At 50.4% G+C, this 19447-nt stretch overlaps 1 protein-coding gene across 1 annotated transcript in view; it reads right to left on the bottom strand.

Moving 5' to 3' along the window:
- The window catches only part of HTT (huntingtin), a 140167-nt gene that overhangs the window by 24494 nt on the left and 96226 nt on the right, over window positions 1-19447 (bottom strand). The window contains exons 41-51 of the mRNA XM_080831267.1: window positions 15393-15600; window positions 10289-10430; window positions 8694-8873; window positions 8382-8558; window positions 8009-8085; window positions 6640-6778; window positions 5480-5602; window positions 3624-3837; window positions 3135-3280; window positions 1495-1672; window positions 469-564 (exon numbers count right to left, since the gene is read on the bottom strand). Of these exons, the coding sequence (XP_080687393.1) occupies window positions 469-564; window positions 1495-1672; window positions 3135-3280; window positions 3624-3837; window positions 5480-5602; window positions 6640-6778; window positions 8009-8085; window positions 8382-8558; window positions 8694-8873; window positions 10289-10430; window positions 15393-15600 (1680 nt within the window). The remainder of the gene's footprint in view (window positions 1-468; window positions 565-1494; window positions 1673-3134; window positions 3281-3623; window positions 3838-5479; window positions 5603-6639; window positions 6779-8008; window positions 8086-8381; window positions 8559-8693; window positions 8874-10288; window positions 10431-15392; window positions 15601-19447) is intronic.

Raw genomic sequence — 19447 nt, 5'->3', positions numbered from 1 at the left:
GAGGCCTAGAGCCCCAGGGTGGAGGAACAACTATGACCAGGGGGGTGGGGAGCACATGCGAGGTGATGTACTCAAATTGCCCTCAACTCTGGAGATAAGCAACAAAACGTAGCCAAATTAAGTAAGCTTTCAAGTGTCCACACTGACCCTTTTAAGTCTCTTTTATGAATAAGTTTCAAGCCCTCAGAAAAACCAGGTAAGAAAGAATGGGTCTTGGGGCACCTGGGTGTCTCAGTCAGTTAAGCATCTGCCTTCAGTTCAGGTCATGATCTCAGGGTCCTGGGATCGAGCCCTGCATCGGGCTCCCTGCTCAGAGGGGAGTCTGCTTCTCCCTAGTCCACTCTTCTTGTCCCTGCCTGTTGTGCTCTCTCCCTCGCTCTCTCTCAAATAAATAAAAAAAACTTAAAAAAAAAACAACAGGAAGAAAGGAAGGAAGGATGGATGGATGGAATGAATCTTGAGACTTACTTTGTGTGTCTGAATCTACTTCGTTCTCTCTGGAAGCCTTTGGGGTGTTCATCCTTCTTTCTGGACTAAGAAGCTGGTCCCCAGGCTGCACCACAACTAAAAATCACAACAGAACACACAATTTCCAAACACTTTTACTATTCCTTATTATTCAAATTTTCACATTCATGCAAAGATTTCAAAATGACCGACTAAGTCAAATGAGGTGTAGATTTCCTATAGTCAGTTTTAGACAGTAGCAGACATGGGCATCAGTGTCTGGGCTAGTCTGAAAGGCACATGACTTGACTTCTACACTGAGATTTCCACGGCTCTCCACTGCCTGCTGCTTGCCACCTCCTTCCCTGGAGGTCTTTATCAGACAGCTCGTGACTCATTACTGCTAAAAGCATCACTGCGATCCCCAAGAAGTCCAGCTTTGAAAAATTACTCCCTAGATCTTCGTTTTCAAGCTGACTACAAATGCACAGATGAAAACAATTTAAACAATGAAACTTCAAAACACCCTCTAACATGTAAACTATAATGTCCAATTTTTGGGAAATTCTGGCTAATGACCCTTGTTAAGGACACTGTCCCTTGAAAAGAATAAGTCATTTTATTTTATAATATATTACTATTACAATGCATTATAGAAACAAGCATTTTGACTATAACAGAAAACAATCTTCCTAATGTAATCTTATTAAATCTTATGGTCATGTGGGACTAAAAGCATGAAACAGTCAAGTAGGACCAGGGATCAAAGGGACATAAAATTAGGAGTATTTTTTATGAAAGCTGGAACTCCAAAATCTAAGCAAAATGACTACAAAAGCAAATTCAAATCCAATTCTAGTGCAGAATCCAAGCCCCTGGAGATGAACACGAGGCCTATGTTTTATCCACCAAGTCACCCCTGGTTCCTGGTTCGGCCCCAGGTGGGCCGAACAGGTGGCATGAAATAAAGGCATGTGCTCTAATCTGCAAAGCTGAGTGCTGGTGCCAGCGACAGAGGAGAGAAATGTGCTGTGGCCATGGACTCACCAGCTTCCAGAACGAAGCGGACACAGTGAATGAGAGAGCAGGCATGGGTCACCATCTCCGGGGAGGAGAGTGTGCTCCAGAGGCTGGGGAGCTGCAGGGCCAGGCAGCAGCAGTCCAGGCCCGCCTGAAGGTCCAGACTCAGCGGGATCTGCTCATGGATCAAATGCCAGGCCAGGGCCTAAAGGGGAGGATTGGCGTTACCAAGGCTCAGGCCCGTTTCCTTCCTGTCTTCAGGCTGTCAGGGAAGCAAACCACCCCCAGCTCTCCGGGAACTGGCCCAAATACGAGAGGCTGGCGGGCCTGACTGCATTCCCAGAGGGACGGGACCCTGTTACCCACTCCCTTACATTCAAGCCTGACCACCTGCTCCCAAGGGTGCCCGGACTTGCTTCTCTGCCAGGATAGCCACCCTGATCTCACTGCTCCTCCTTCCTGCAGCTTCATGGACTCCTCTAGAAGTCCTTCCCTGGCCACATGGTCTCTAGGCCAAGCTCCTCAGGGCTCCCAGGGTGCAGGCAGGGTGCCTCGGTCAGAGCCTGAATCAAAGAGCATGGGGCCTGGAGACAGCCAGGCTTGGGTTCAAATGCCCATGGGCTACATCTTAGTGGGTGAAACCCACACAACCCACCAAACCTAAGCCCTGCTTTCCTCGTCTGTGAAATGGGACAACAGAGCCCATCTTGCCCTGCACACGGTAGGCACGGGACTGCTGCTGGCAGTGACCATGTTGTACCAGAACTGTCCGCTTGCCGGCTGGCCTGAGCACCACACCAAAACCTCCAGGACCAGTGTCAGGGGCCATCTGACTCGGCCCGGGTCCAGACCGGGGCCTGTTGGTTGCGCGCCCTCCTCACAAACCTACCTCTTTGCCGGCTGGGAAGTGGCGGGTGGAGCTGAGGCTGAGTCAGCCATGTTCTGCTCAGGCTGACTAACAGCTCGGGCCCTCAGGGTGCAAGGATGCAGGCTAGACTGTTTGCCACAAGTTGTATGGAAAGGCGATGCACCCACAGTATGTACACATTTGGGGGGTAATCATAAGTGTTAACACAGAGTGCTTAATTTCCCATGCCTGAAACATCCAGGTTTTTACTCTATTTAAAACATACTAATTTTCCCAGACTAATTTCTTTAATTATCTAAAATTAGGATCCAAACTACATTCACAGTGTTTCCTTTTCCTTAGAGAAAACATATTTAATGGATGTCTATCTTGAAATCAAAGGCATCTTAGAGTCAAGGAAAGAGACCCACACATAAGCACAGGACTCCAACCACTGTTTGGGAGACCCTGGAAGGTTTCTGCTCACCTCTCCAGTCATCCTTGCTTCTCCCCACCAGACCCTCCTCTAAGACCCATGCCCCTGCCCAGACACCCCTGGGGGAGACGCCATGGGTGGGAGCCCAGGTCCCAGGCCAGCTGGAAAGTAGGCACAGGAAGTGCTGTGTGGCCAACATCACAAGGCACCTGTGAGGAGCCCCACAGCCAGAGGGGTGAATGGGCTCAGGAAAGTAGGGGACGGATGCGGTGCTTGACCCCTCGAAGTTATCCCCCCAGTGAGGAGAGGAGGTGCCCGACTGCACAGCTCCTGGGTTTCCTACTTCTCCAGTGACAGTCTCTCAGCACAGAAGCACAGACTTACCTCGAGGGTCATGACCACAAACTTCACAGTGTCCCTCTCCTTCTCAGGGGGGAGGTGCAAATGGCTGGGCAGTTTGGGGAACACGAGCAGGTACTGGGCCAGGGCCCGGGCCAGAGTGGTCAAGGACCGATACAACATGGCATCCCCTGAAACACAAGACTGCGGGTGAACACAATTCCAGCAGGAGCTCATGACCCGGGAAAGGCAGTCAGCCCATTCTCGGAGAATCTACGAGATTGTGTGTGTGACTCGGGACACGTTGTCCTCTGAGGCCTATGCTAGTGTTCCTCTAGGGCGAGGCAGAGGAACGGCAAAGGAGCAAGCACACCAAAAGACAAGCAGACCAAGGGTCCCCAGCCCTATCTCTCGGTCATCTCTGCACATGCTTTCAGTTTATCAACAGCATTTATTGTACTTTTACTCAGTGCAAAGAACAATACTGTTCTAGGGCATTTTTTTAAAAATAAAAGAAGTTTTAATTTTAACTACCAAATAGATCATTCAACTTGTTCCAGTAGGCAGTGGGCTCCACACGCAGGAACGGCTGGAAGACATGATGGGCGGCAGGAAGCCGCTGAACCAGGCCAGTCACACGGTCCAGAGTTGCTAGGCGAGCTGCTTCAAAAAGGGGGCTTCTCTGGCCCCCGGAGACTTCACGCATGCCCAGGCCCAGGCATGGGGCCAGCAGGCTTAAGTTGAATTCCTGAATTAGGATGTTAAAAGTTCAACAATTACACACTTTCAATCAGGCAAGAAAAACACAACAGAAGAAAGGATAATGCAAACATTTTGGAGAAAGCACAGATGAGTAAACCACAGCAATGTATTTTGAAGAATAGTCTACTTCCCAGAATAAATACCATATGCTCTGTGAAGCATACTTCTGGTCTCTTTGGGGTACTTTAGTATTAAAGAAAGATTTTAAATTTTTCTATGCCTTCAGATTTGTTTGAAATAAGAAACTGAACATATGTAATTTTTAAGTGATGAAAATACAAAATGAAGCTGATATGGCACCAAGAAATCTGGTGAAACACCAAACACTCCCCGAGTTTGAGAAAGATAAGTTATGTCCAAAGGCAGCCAAAATAAACCAAAATGGCCACAACTGTTGGTGAGAAGCAGCATTTCTATGACAGTGGATCCAGTTGTACTGGGTTTTGCCAACTTTTAAAAATCACTGAAGGATTTTTTGGGCCAATTTTCAGGTAGAATACTCATCTCAATTTAGGTAACATTCAGAAAAGCCTATGTCATCATCAGTAACCAAAACTGAGCCTTTCTGCTACAGCCAGAACTTTCAAGCTATTAAAAAGTCCAATTACTGAATTTGAGAAATTCAGTAACTGGATCGTTAAGCAAATTTATCATTCAGCAAATCAGCTTTCACTGAATGGAGCTTAAATTGATTTTAGCAAGCTGATTTTGAGCCAATGCTGTTTTTTCAACACAGCTCCTGCTGTCAAAGTGATGAAGAATCAGTACTTGGGAACATACGGCTGTGTGCCTCTGCCCCGAGTCCCTTCACTCACACCCGGGCCCTCCTTTGGCTGCCTGCCCCCCAGGGCCCTGCTGCTCCCCATTCCCACGTGGCCCATCAAGGCTGCACTAAACACCTGAGGGTTTAGCCAGCTGCTCATCCTTGGAGGTCTGGGACAAAAGCTGCCAAGGCTGTGGCTGGTGCAACCGGGGACTCCAGTCCTCACAAGACCTGCCCAGGAGCTGAGGGCAGAGACACAAGGCTCTGCAAGGCCTCCCAGCCTGCATTCCTGCACGACATCAAGGGTGGGGATGGGGACCTCATGATCTGTAGGGTGTAAGCTTAACTACACATCATGAATGGTTACATACACCATAGGTATCAGGGAGTGGGCCTCACTGGATGAAGTAGGGGTACAGGGACCTCACCATAAGTAGTGGGGGCAGGAGGACCTCACCACATAAAACAATGGAAGGGGTCTTACTAAAATCAACTTCCAGAGTACCACGAGGGTCAGTTAAATCATCTACCATGACACCATTTTCATACCTATCCTCATGATGATGAGGGCATACGGTGAGAAAAGACTGCAATCTAAGAGAACCTCTTTCTTCAAATGCATGGGAAGCTGAATTAGACACAGTTTACCTCCTTTTGGATTCTAATGCAGCTGAAATAACGTCCTGTCCCACCTGGATTAGACATACCCTGCGTCCTGTCCCATCTAGACTGGAGTCTCCCAGGCTCCAGCTGTATCAGTCTCTGCCATTAAGGCAGAAAAGTGAGTGGCCCATGCCCTAAGCTGGTCACATGAGGATAAAACAAATCAGGCACCCTGCCAGCACTCTGCTGTTCTCCGCCATACCGAGTTCATCATGAATGTGCTCATGTCACTGGGAGGAAGCCGATTCACCAGTTCTGCCCCTTCCAGCAGCGCAGAATCTGACCTAGTCCAGCACTGGGATTTGACTAGACGCAGGTACCAGTCCTGGGAAGAAGAAAAAGGTGGATAACCCAGTGAAATTTGGCATGGCTTTTAAGGGGCTTCAACTCTACTGATATGTGCTGTTTCTTTACCCTCTGCCCCTCAAATCCTGTGGCCCTAGACCGAAGGAACAAGTGGCCTCCTGGGAACTAAGAATGCAGCTTCTGTGAAACTGGATTCCAGCTGGATTCTAGGTGGCGATGTGGCCACTCACCAAACCACTGGCCTTTTCCATGGGAACCGCTACAAAGGCTATATCTTGGACTTGCTGTTACTACCTGGACAGCCTCTGCTTCTCCCCTCCCCTGGTGAACACTCACGTATCCTACTAACTCAGGTCAAGTACTAGGGCAGCAGGCCCTCCACTCTGTGCCCTCCTCCTCTGTCCACCCTCTGCCTGGTGCTGCTCCCAAAGTCTTCTACTGGGGTGTTTGCAGTGCTCCTCTCTCTCCAAGGACAGTGCAGCTTTCACCCTAGCACTGCGTTCTGTGCCCAGACTATGGATTTCCAAACTCCAAGCTCATGTCTACACTGACCTCCCTCCAGAAAGCAGGGTACCAAGGATCAGCCAAGGCCCCAAACGGTCCCCAGCTCTGAGATGTGAGTAGCAAGGGTCGTGACCACGTACCAGGGTCCTTGGGAAGGTGCAGTCACCACACAGGAGGTCAGCAGATTTAAGGAGAGGCAGACAGGCCAAGTGGACGTGCACAACCCTATACAGGCTACGGCCACTGCTTTCCTGACTCTCCCATCTCCCTGATGCCAAGATGCCAAGCCAGCATTTCCTTTTTCACCCCACAGTTCCTGTTCATGACCTAGGCTGGGCCTCAGGCATCCTGTCAGTGATGGGACCCTGTCCACTGCTGGCGAGGAATGGCAGGTTGGGAGCCCCTGGGGACCGCACCAGGTGCCGGGATGTCCTGCTGCCTGAGCTGCCTTGCCACATGCTCTGGATTTGCCAAAGATGTAGAAGACGCACAAGAATGGCTGGTGTGCAGAGTGGGCCCCTCATGCCCCATGCACATGGGCTGGACACGTACTTTGTCTGGAACCACGGTCTCCAGTGCCAGGGGCCCATCCCCGTCCAGCGGGTGGGATGTGACCGGAGGAGAAGGGCCACGTGAGCCAGGTGCGGTGGCAAGACGAAGCCTGTCCAGCAGGGAGTAGAGCCTCTGGTGTCTGGAATCCGATCACATGTGGGGTTAGAGCATAGTCTCCCAGGTTACGAAGTGACAGTGGCTTCTTAAAGCGAGATGCAACATGTTTGACACTTTCTCTTCAGAGTTGCCTCAACAACACTCAGACAAGGCATGATGCAAATTCAGGCTCTAGCTTATTTTTAATAAACACAGTTCACACCCCACAAATGTTCTGCAGACATTTCATTTAGACTCAAACACTGTAGCAGGCAATACATGGTTTAACAGCTAATAAAAGCATTCTTTACAAATGCAAAAGAGATCACCTATTCTAAGATCCAAGCAAACAAAATCTCCCATTGATTCTCCCGACGTGATACAATGTATACCAATCTGTGTTCACTTCACAGAGGAAGCACGCATCTGGCAAAAGATATTTATAATCTTCTTCATCTGTGCGGAATACTAAGTCTGGAGTCAAAAAATAAGAGTCTGACCTTCTACCATCTGCTATGAGAGCAACAACTTCATGATGCAAATCACAACACAACTGGGCCCAGCAGACTGGAAAATCACGCAAACCGCGTGCTGCCGAGCAGGCTGGGTGCCCGCCCAAACAAGGAGGCTGGCAATGAGCTACCGTGTGGCAATTCTGCTCTGTTCTTGCTCTCCTGCGTGCACTCCTGCGAGCGCGCACACACCCTCCCCCATGTGGAGGGAAAAAGGTGAAATTCAAAGGTAAAATGTATTTTATTTACTCATGCAAACAGATAATAGATGTCACGATCTCTGATAAAGGCTTCTAAAAGACTAGGCAGCGGAATGAAGTGACAAACACTAGAATGAGATCACATTTTAACGAGACATAGATGTCATTTTTGCATGCCAGGAGCCAGGTAACGTCTTTCAGACTCGCCCGCTCTCACGTGGCAGCTAGTTACATGCATTGACCTGGCTACGATCAAGCCGGTCACTCCCATTCTCCTGTATCACAGGTGGTAGACACGGGCAACCTGGACATGCTCGGGCCTCAGCCAGCCAACAGGATGCAGGCATGTCCCTGTCACCACAGGTGACAGGTGGTGCTGCCCATTCAGCTCCCTTTTCATAAAGTGAGAGCCCATTTTGTTGAATTGAGGAAGGTTTTCTATTAGGGCCTTTCCGCAGCGAACTCGTCTAGAAAGCACATCGGTCTCCCATTCTGAGTTCATTCCCTTACAAATATAAGTGTTTCTATGGAGAAGGAAGGGAGACCTGGAGGGAGCATTACCTCTGTGCCAGCCCGCTGCTCTGAAGGTACTCCTGGATCCTGCTCAGCTCCTCCGCGGGCAGCTGGGCTGCACTGCTCTGAAGGAGACAACAACACATCAGCCAAATGTGTGCCGTGGAAGGAGTCAGAATAACCCTGCGCTCACTTCAGAGGGAAAGACCACAGTATACAGTTTGTTGTAGCAGAGGCACACGGGCGGAAAGTACAAGAAGTGCTCTTGTCGGGCTCACAAAGAATGACCGACTCGTGCACCTCAGACATGCTTCTCCCAGGGGTGTGTGAAAAACTTGCCCGGGGAAGAGAAAACCAGGCAAGGGTTCTGCCAGCCCTGCTAAGTTCTCAGTAAAAATCAGTGTCAGTGTTTTTCTGGTACCTGTAAATTTGCGGCCAGAAGCATTTCCACCCGGCGACAAGCCAGCGTGTCGACCATGCGAGCCAGCACACGGAACGGAGTGCACAACAGCTTGTCCACGTACAGCGTCAGCACGGCACCTGACTGGCTGAGGTGGATCCCTTCCAAGCACTGCAGTGTCTTCTTCAGGGTGGTCGGCTGGCGGGGGGTGCAGGAAAGCAGAAAGAGCACATGATGGGTCAACTGGAGTCAGCGGTTTAAAAATTCCAATAGTACATTTTTATGATGGGGAAAAAGCCCCTGACTGGCTCTGCCGGTACGAGGGAGACTTACGGTAGAAAGATTTTCGCAGCGGGACTGAATTGCCTGGATGAAGAGGCCACTGGCGGCGGAGTTCCGGTGAACAGCGCTAATGAAATCCTGCACAGGAGGCTCGTGGGACAGACTGATGAGGTCCTGGATATGATTCACGATGAGCCACGTTAGGTGCTCTGAATCGTGCAGGTTCTGACACTGCAGAGAAGGAATGACAAGACTCGTTCTCAAGTAGACAAGGACAAAACAGACGTGGATGCCTCAGAAAAGGCCAGAAGAGGTGAGAAGGGAAAACAAATTCCAAAGTATAATCCTAACTGAAGCTATCTAGTGTCTGACCACCAGTGATCATCAGGGTCGGAACTGACCTCACAGCCTCTGGCACCTTCTACCCTCCACTGGGGCTGAAGTGGTTGGTGGTTGGACCCCACCCGCCATGGGTACCTGCCAAGGATCGGTGACCCCACGGCAGAGGACCAGTAGGGGCAGTGCTGCCCTGCCCCCGGGTGATGACCCGCGAGAGCAGGTGACACAGCCTGGTCTGTCCAGGCTTTGGTCTGGCCAACAGAGAGTGCTCCCCAGTTCTTCTCCAGCTCTGAGACAGGCCAGTGGGGAAAATGGGTTCTCTCTACCGGCCACAGTTTTGACAGAATTCCTGAATCCAAAATATGAATAGATTCCACGAATCAAATGGACATTAAGGGGAGAAATTTAAGATTTATAAGGAAATAAATATCCATCTTTGAGTATGTATGTTGCCTTTTCATCTTAATTCATAATCCTCCTAGGCAGAAATTATAAAATGAGACCAATTCTTTGACATCTGGTTAATGATTAATATTTTCCATGTGGTATAATTTGATAGTATTAGTTTATAAAAACTAGTATTTTCCTTACATTTCTGTGAAAGACATTATACAATTATACTAAATTATTTCTCAGAAGTAAAACAAGATAGAAAAACTAGTTCAACATAAAGAATGCTAATAAAAAAATGAGTATCAATAAAAAAATAACAAAAAATCTGTATGACAACCACCACTTGCTAGAAGGAGTGCCCTTCCTTTTCCAGTTGAGAACGTCACACGCTTTGCTGTGTGAAAACAGTATGAACATGGCGCCGTGTTTGTGCCAAAGAAACACAAATGCTGTAACCAGTGGAGAAAAAGCACCAAATCCCAGCCAAAATCCCACAACAGGTTTTTTGAATAGTGCAGTTACATGGAGGCTGTATTTTCTTGTTTATTGGTTTTTGTCAATTTTCTATGTTAAAATGTGCTGCTAGTTTTATGGTCAAAAACTCTACAAAAGTTATTTTTAAAAAATGGATGATTCCAACAAGAATTCATTTTAAAATGCAACAATGGGCACCAACCTCCTCTACACAGATGGGACGTTTAAAGCAGAACCCCACTCCAAGTCACGCTCACCGAGGCAGTGACAGCGGAGTGAAACCTTCCATAGACAAACCTCCATATCTGTGACCGGCCGGAGAAGGACAGGACACCAGCTGTGGCCCCGAGGCGACAGCGGCGGGAGGTTGGTCTGCAGGAGCATCCCCCGCACTGGGGCTCTCCAGCCCCCTGCCCACCGGGACCCGTGTCCTGACTTACGACATAATCGCAGAAGAGAATGAGAGCTCCCCTTCGCACTATCTCTCTATTGCACATCCCAAGCTTGCAGGCCGCACCAGGGTCCTCCTCCTCTCCAGGCATCTGGGGGCTGAGTGACTTCGTACTGGACAGACTGCGTCTCCTGTAAGGAGCAACAGACGCACTGACCATGTTTCCGGGATGAAAACAAGCTTATCTTCAAAGCAGAAGACGACTAGAAGCTCAGTTCCCGCTCTAGAGCAGACAGGGTTTCAGCCCTGCTACACACCCTTAGCGACCGACTTCTGAACCGTGGCAAAGCACGTGTGGGTGTCCCAAGAACATGGAGATCTCACGGGTGAACAGTCCAATGCTCGACTTAAGGCAGAATCTGCCATGAAGCTGCGCTTTCCACTGGTGCTCAGGCACCAGGCTCCCCCTGACCATCTGCGATTCCCAGCGCAGATCTGTGTGATTGCCGTGCTCTGCCGGGACAGAGCCCTCATGCAGCCGGACTTGACCACAGGACGAATGGCGAGATGCTGCCACCCTCACCGGCCCACTGAGGACGTGCCGCTACACCACTGCCGGAGAGCACTTCTGCAAAACTCGCTCCCCACTTGCGAAGGTTACTTCACTTCTCAGTCGATGCGATTACAATCTTGGGAATCCCCGATGCTGCCACAAGCCCTCAGACGCACATGTCGCCACACCTGTGAACAGCCCCTGACTGCAGAGCCTAACTGGGGATGATACCCCTTCCTCAGCGACAAAGAGCCTGTGCATCTCTGCTGAGGCTTAGCAGGGACAGAGGTCACTTGAGGACAAGAATATTCTGAAATGTTTCAACTTTTCCTACAACACCTCAAAATTTACAAGAGAATTGGTATAAAATAGTCTGCAAGTTAAAAAAAATGCTCCAACTGCAATTTCCCTTTTCTCAGCTGGTGAGTGGATGCGCCCACGACTATTATCCTTACAATGGAATACTATTCACTGGTCCGAAGAACGCACCACTGAGCCGTCCAAGGCCATAAATGAGCTTTATATCTCCTGCGCTAAGTGACAAAGCCAGACTCAAAAAAAGCTACAGACTGCAGAACTCGATCCATACGGCATTCTGCAACAGGCTGAACACAGGAATGGAGCACAGACCAATGACTGGGGGGCAGGGGGCCGAGGGTGACCACAGAGGACAAAGGGGACCTTCTGAAGTTATAGAAAGATCCTATGTTGTGACTATGGCGGTGTTCACCTGACAGTATTTGGTACAAAAGAGTGTGTTTCCGTATAGCATTTAAGTCATAGGTCAATGAAAAACCCACCAACAGAAACATCTCCTCTTCTCAGCCCTCCGGCCAGCCCCCATTTCACGATGGTACAGCTACAGGGGAGCCTCTGCGGGGGAGGGGGCAGAGCCTGCAATTCAATTTGAATGTCAACCCATGTCAATCCAAACTGAGTCCTAGCTTGTAGTGGGCAGCCCTAGAGACCTCAGGACAGATGCAGCCAGACACTGACGGGGAATGAATGCCCCAAATCCAGGGGGCCATGCCACACCCCCAGTGCCATGGCACATGCAAGACCATAACAGGCCACCAGAAGGCCAGGCAGACTGGAAACAAATCAGTGAAGACAGAGCCCCCCCAAACAAGAAGTGGCCAGAGCACGGCCTCTCCACTCGCCTGAGAGCCTGCCTCCGAGCTGGGGAGGTCACTGTCGAGTGGGACCGCATCTATTTACTGAGTCTCCAGATACAGAAAAATGGAGGCCAGTCCTGTAGGGAGGGCCTGGTCAGTGTCCTGAGACAGAAAAGACAAAAAAGAGGAACACAGGTGGGGAAGGAAGAAAGGAAGTCTGACCTGGGGATGATACTCATGTGGTCACAGAGCACCATCCAGAGCCCACGGAAAGCATCCTGGGGCCGCTGCGTGAGCCAGGCCAGCTCTCAGGATAGGAGGTCAGGACAATACCAGCCGCACTTCTACAAGCCAGCAGCACACCACGGTACCATTTAAACAGCATTCCAAAACATGAAATGCATTAAATACGAGAAATGCTTGCACACGACACACTACGAGATGCTGTTGTGGCAAATGTGAGACTGAAATACCCGAAGAGAGACCATGCTGGAAGACTGAGCGTCTGGACGCTGGATGCCAGTGCTCCCTCTGTCCCAGACCAGCCACGAGCCAGCGGGCTCTTGTGGATACTGCCAAGCCGACTCTAAAATGTGTCATGGAAACGCAAAGAACCTACAGGAGCCAAAACTATTTTGGAAGTCAAGAGAGCGGAGGACCTGGCAGGGCAGCCGAGGCGACAACACTGTGTCAGCAGGGGAGGTGCCGGTTGAGGGGCGTGAGTGGAGCCCACAGGCAGGTCCGTGCATCTAAACTGCATCGTGTACTGAGAAAGTGCCCAGGGAACTCACGAGAGAAAGTGCAGTCTTTTCACAAAAAACAGTGAAAGAACCACCCTTCAGGGGGTGGGGTGGGGAGAGCACTCTTTACCCTCATGCTTTGTCACCCACAAAAATTAATTCAGAATGGTAAACGGCAAAGCTACACAATTTCCGGGAGAAACCATAGAGGAAAATCGCGACCCTGGGGTAGGCAAACATTTCTTGGATTGAACAGAAAAAGAATGAAAAAGAAAAACTGATGCACTTGTTTTAATAAAAACTTAAAAATTCTGCTCTTGAAAAGAAACCATTAAAAAAATAAAATGGCAAACCACAAATCGAGAAAAAACATTTACTTAGATCCAGAATATATAAAGAACTTACAACTCAACAAGATAGCAAACAGCCTAATTTCAAACAACCGGCGAGTATCTGAACATATGCTTTACAACAGAAGATCCACAAACAGCCAATAAGCACACGAAAACGTGACCGCCTTTACTCGCAAGCAGTGAAATGCAAACGGGGACCCCGAGAAGCCTCTGCAGCTGCTCCGAGGGCATGCAGGGAAAGCTCCCGGGCACCGCGTTTCAGTGAGGGCCTTGCGCCCCATCTCCCACATGTCCTCTCCTCCAGAGCAAACCTCCTCCTGGGGACTATCCAGAGCTGTGTGCTCCAAAATGTGCCTGCTTCTGTGATCCCTCTTCCTCAACTTTTACTTGGAAAACTTTGAAGCCAAGAGAAAAGCTGAAAGATGAATTCGATGATGTCACACCCTCTTCACCTAGATTCAACCACTATGTTGCCACCTTCACGCACACATGCACACCCCACACATGCACTCACACGTACGGCTCTACACACATGCTCCACATACATATACACACATGCTCCACACATGCCCACACTCTATACACATGTGCACACCCCACACATATGCACTCACACATACGCACATACTCTACACACACGCATGTACTCTGCACATACACAAGCACATGCCACATGTGCACTCACACATATGTACACTTTCTGGCCTGCACCACCTGAGAGTATTCACGTGGGTGAAGACACTTCACCCCAAAGTACTTCAGCAGCAGTCCCTGAGAACTCATCACCACAAAACAGGTCTCCTAGAACTCACATTCAAATTCCTTCCATTATCCCAATAGTGTTCTTTCTGGATGTTTTACCCCCAGATCTGTGGAAAGCCCTTCCTAATCAGACTGGGGTCCACCCTCCCACTTCCTCTTGACCCCACTCTAGGTCCCTCTGCCCTCACCACCCATCAGCCAACAAAAGGAGGACAAGAAGGAGGAGGAAGAGAAGGTGGGAGAAGTAGAGGGGAGGTGGAAGGGGGAAGGAAACTCAGTGACTCACACACCCATGGGGTGAAAGACGATTTCTCACCTTCTGTCCACCTGCACATGCCTGCTAGCGTCAGCGGCTAACTCAAGCCCCAGCCCACCAAGTCCTCCCCACACAACTCAACCTCGGGTGACCAGGGGAGTTTCCTGGGGAGACTGTGAGAACACAAAAGCCCAGGATCCTAATTCCTAAGGTACCCAGCTGCCAGGTCCAGTAGTGAGCTGGGCGCAGTCCTGGTCCCTGGAACAAACCCCCAGTGGCTCTGAGGCACAGTCCCTAGGGACTCGGGGCCTGGCCTGGATTCCTGGGTTCCATGGACCAGAGCACTGGCAGTACCCGGGACCCTAGCAGAAAGGCAGAGTCCCAGGTCCAAGTAATGATCTGCTGAACCAGAACCCGATTTTAATAAGCTCACTGGGGGATTTATATGTACAGCAAAAAAGCACTAAAGCAGACACTCGTTTCTGTTCCTGACTCTCACAGGACGTCATGTTCTCGAAGCATTTCCAATGTTCTCACTGGTCTGTCTCCCCCAACTAAACTGTAACCACGTGGAGAGGAAAAAACACATATTATTTTTCTTTGCACATACCACAGCATATAGCACAGACATTGAAAGATGCCTACTAACACTGGGTTTTCCAGCTGAAAGCAATGGAGTGGCCCAGCTAGGCCCCCAGGCCTCACACAGCTCAGCCTTTCCACAATGAGCAGAAACTAGCTGACCCCCGCCCTGCTGCTCTGGCCTTCTCTCCTCACCATGGGCTCTCGAGCCTTCCAGAAACCTGGCACTGAGGACTCAGCTCAGCGGAAGGGCATCAAAGGTTCTATTCCCACATGCGTGTTAAGGTCTGAGCAGGACAGTGCCCAGAAATAAAGGCTGAACCCTAAAAACTTTTTGCATAAAGGGGGTCACCCCCAATCAGATACTTCACGAGTCTTTGTGAATGATGAAAAATTGTGTATTTCCAAGCAGTTTTGAAATGCTGCTCAGTAATTACTTCATTATCTAAGAATAACCAGAACCACATTTAACTTATAATGAAGTTAAGATGTTGCAACATGTCTGGCTCTGGAAGCAATTTAAGGACGAGAGCCTAGCAGGAGGGACATAGCATGACAAGAACGACCCTCAAGAGAAGCCGTGTCAAAGAGATTGTCACAGAAACTGTACTTGGAAAGCCGCGGCCATACCGAGTGCCTTCAGCCCGACCACATCTCCCCTGCTGTGCAGCACCCACGGGAGGAAGGCAAAGCCGCGGCACAGTCTGCACGAAGCCTCGAGGAATTGGAGCCAGAGCTTGGGCTGCCCCAGTGTGAGAGCGGGCTGGCCTTCAGGCCACAGGTCAGACGTACCTGGGGGTCTGCTGCACCTCTGCCCACCAGCGGTAGTCGGTGTGGCTGACCAGCAGCAGGATCTGGCACCAGAGCAGCACCAGGGCCGGGTGCGTGGGCACCATGGCACGCACCCGCGCGTTCAGCCTCTCCAGGCCGTAGAAACTGCCATCGGCGCTGTCTACCGTGAAGAGTCTGGAGGCAGCGGCTGTGATTCTCCGGAACATTCCTACAAACAAACCAGAAGGAGAACTAAGAGGGCAACATCTTTGCTGCTCGTTGTGTCCACAGGAAGATCTTCCAGAAAAAGATACACCCTCGGCTCTTTCCTACACTCACACATTCAAAGCATTTGGCACTTAGAAAATCAGGCTTTCGAAGCAAAAGCCAGATAGGCTGCTTATCTAATGGAGCAGCCAAGGACACTAACATTCTCACTCTCCCGGGTACTCTCCCTACTGCCGTTAGCAAACTGTTCAGGAGCTCCACGCCAAGGGGCATGCCCGCATGTGACAGGGGACCCAACTCCATGGAGAGCAGGCAGCCCACACTCAGCCCCCGGGACAGTAAGGCCTCCATAGGGCTGGTTCTCTCTGGCGGGAGCCTCTCCACACACTCCTCCTGCTGTAACAAACATTTCCTTGGCTTCCAAAGAAGTACGAGGGGCCTCGTGGGCCACAGCATGTGCCAGAGGAAGAAGGCAGGCAGTGCGGCCCACCAGGCCCCAGCTCACAGTCCGCGGGCCACCGTCTGAGAGCAGAGGGCCATGCGCTCTGTGCGCCCAGTGCAGGGCGGCCCAAGGAAGCGCAAGCCCACAATCAGCCAGCCACACTCGTCTTCGGCACGTCAGGGGCATACCCAACAGCATTCTGCCCACAGCCTGTGTCATCCTCCTAGGGGCTTGGACAAATCCCTTCCAGGAATTCACCATTTCCTTCTATCCCTTCCTTTGGATCAATAAAAAGTCAGCTCAACACGCCTCTTCCATCACCGGCCACAGCATCACGATGGCTGGCCCTCACTGCGAGAACCCCGAGACAGACACATGCTGCACAGCACATCAGGAAAGACAGGGCATGGATGAGAGCAGGCCGAGGGCTCCCCGCCCTCTGCATCTTCACCCTCCTGGCACCACAGCTGGGAAGTCAGAATCTTATTTCTGATTTAGGTTTCAACACATCCCAAATGCAAAGGGGTCCTAACAGAGGCAAAGACAGACGACAGACCTATTCCCTACTACTTTGTGACCGCCTCTGACCTGAGGCAGAGAAAGAGAGCTAACAAAAGTAGGACAGTCACGGCCCACACCACCAGGATGGCCTCCTGGGATAACCAGGGAGCAGAACACACATATTCAGAACAGTAGTTCCAATGAGAAGATGTCCACTGCTCGCCTGGTCTCTGGCCCCATATCCAGGTTCTTCTCTGGGTGCTGTGCGGACAGCATCACCCACCTCTGGCCCACCCAGCCTGGGCCTGGTTCTTCTCTGTGCCCCCCATTACTGTGTGGGCTCCTTGTAGGGCCAATGGACCCAAGGGAAGAGGCAGGTGCTGCCGTGGAGGAATGGGGAGCCAGGCCACAGAGCAGAGGGAATGACAGAGTGCTGCTGTGGGGTATTACTCAACAGGACGGAAAACCATGGTCAGAGCTGTGGCTCTACCATTTACCTGGCCCTAGCAGTACATTATCTGGGGTCTCAGGTTTCTCACCTGCAAAATGGAACGAAGAGCAGTAGCTACGCACAGGGCTGCAATAGGATCCAAGAGTAAAACCGGAGTGAAGTGCTCAGTAGGGCGCTGGGCAAAGCAAGGACCAGCAAGCAGGGCTGCTGCTGGGGGGCTGTGAGGAATGGTCGCATGGCCTCTGGAGAGGCCACAAGAGCAGCGAGAAGTCAGGTGGTTCACTGGGGCAGGGAGTCCACAGCGATGCTGTTTTGTTTTTAAAAATTTTATTTATTTATTAGAGAGAGATCACAAGTAGGCAGAGCAGCAGCCAGAGGGAGAGGGAGAAGCAGACTCCCCGCTGAGCAGGGAGCCCGATGGAGGGCTCGGTCCCAGGACCCTGGGATCAAGACCTGAGCCAAAGGCAGCCACCCAACTGACTGAACCACCCAGGTGTCCCCACAGCGACGCTAGGGTTTGAACATCCACGATAGTGTGGAGCACATTGGCCAGAAGAAGCTAGAGTTGGGAGGCCAGAAGAAGCCAGAGTTGGAAGGCCATGCCAGGTGAGGAGTTCAATTTTTATCATGAGTGTGAGGGGCTGGCAAGACACCAAGTCACAGGCTAGAAGGAGAATGGACATGAGAGCCCAAGGCAGCCAGGTCAATGAAGTGACCTAGGCTCTGCAGCCAGTGACGAGTTGTCTCTGCAGCAACAACTGGACCAGGCCACCAAGGGGACAATTCTATTGAGTGAGAGGAGGGGGACAGAGACAGGGAGAGGGACAGAGGCAGAGACAGCGGTAGAGAGAGAACAGAGATCAGCATGGAAACCAGGACAGAGAATACTCGATGATGAAGAAAAGACTTCTCTTCAATAAACGGTGTTAGGAAAACTGGATATTCACTGACAAAAGAATAAAACTGGACCCCTTCCTTCAATAACAGCAAGTACCTCGCCATCAGTGAGACTTAAATGTGGAACCTGAAAGCACAGAGCACCTTGAAGAAAGCAGAGAGCAAGACTTCTGACCTGGGTACTGGCAACAATTTGTCTGGGTGTGTCACCTAAACCACCAGCAACAGAAGGAAAGATGAACAGGGGGGACTGCCTCCAACTGAAAGCTTCTGCACAGCAGAGGAAATGACCAATGAAATGAAAAAACAACCCACGGAACCGAATACCGATAAATTATATATCTGACAAGAGGCTAGTATCCAAAATATCTAAAGAACTCATACAACTCAATAGCAAAAAAAAAAACCCCTAAAGAATCCAATTATAAGTGAGCAAAAGACCTACACAGACATTTTTCCAAAGAAGACACACAGATGCCCCAAAGGCACACGGAAAGATGATGGGCATTTCATCAGGGAAGTGGGAATCTAAACTGTAGCGAGATACCACCCCCCACCTGCTAGAAAAGCTAGGATCATAAAGGCAAGTGCTGGCGAGGACATGGAGGAAGGGGGACCCTTGTGCGCTACTGGTCGGCACACAAACTGGGGCAGCCGTGGTGATAAACAGTGTGGAGCTTCCGCAGAAAGTTAAAAAACAGAACCACCACGTGATCCAGCAATCCTGCTACTGAGCATTTACCTGACGGAAACAAATGCATCCCCATGTATAATAGCAAGACACGGAGACAACGTAAGTGTCCAACAGCATATGAATGGATAAAGATGGGTGTACATACACAATGGAATATTACTTAGCCATAAAAAAGGAAGGAAATCCTGCCATTTCTGACAACATGGACAGACCCCGAGGGCATTATGTTACAGGAAATAAGTCAGACAAAAAAGGGCAAATACTGCGTGATCTCACGTACATGGGGAATCTCAAAACACCCAACTCTGATGCAGAGAACAGACTGGTGGCTGCCAGAGCCCAGGGTGAGGGGTGGGGGAACGGAGAGAAGGAGGTCAAGAGCACAAATTTCCAGGTGTAAGTTCTGAGCTGTCAGGTACAACACGATGACCATAGTTAACTCTGCTCTATGATGTTCTTGAACGTTGCTGAAAGAGCGGATCTTCAAAGTTCTCATCTAAGGAAAAAGATGTCTACCTAAGTGAGGGATGGACGGTACCTGAGCTTACTGTGGAGATCATTCCACAACAAGCTCACACATCACCTCACCCTGTTGTGCCCCTTCGGCAACACAGCATTCTGTGCTCAGTTCTACATCGGGAAAGCCGGGGTTGGGCAGACAGAAGGCAGGGATGCATGTAACTAGGAGGCTGGGAAAAAAAGATGATCAAGCCAAGCGGTGAGAGGCTCAGTCCCCATGCTCAGGCCTGGTGCCTCAAGGTGAGGACGCAGGACAGAGCACATGGGGCCTCGCATGCCACTCCTGGTCAAAGGGCTACGGGGGGAGAATCCAGAGGGAAAGACCAGCTTGAGAAACAACAGGA

This window comes from Martes martes, assembly GCF_963455335.1.
Source record: "Martes martes genome assembly, chromosome: 2".
Classification (NCBI taxonomy): domain Eukaryota; kingdom Metazoa; phylum Chordata; class Mammalia; order Carnivora; family Mustelidae; genus Martes; species Martes martes.
The sequence above is the reverse complement of the archived record's forward strand: the minus strand, read 5'-3'. Positions and strand labels throughout refer to the sequence as shown.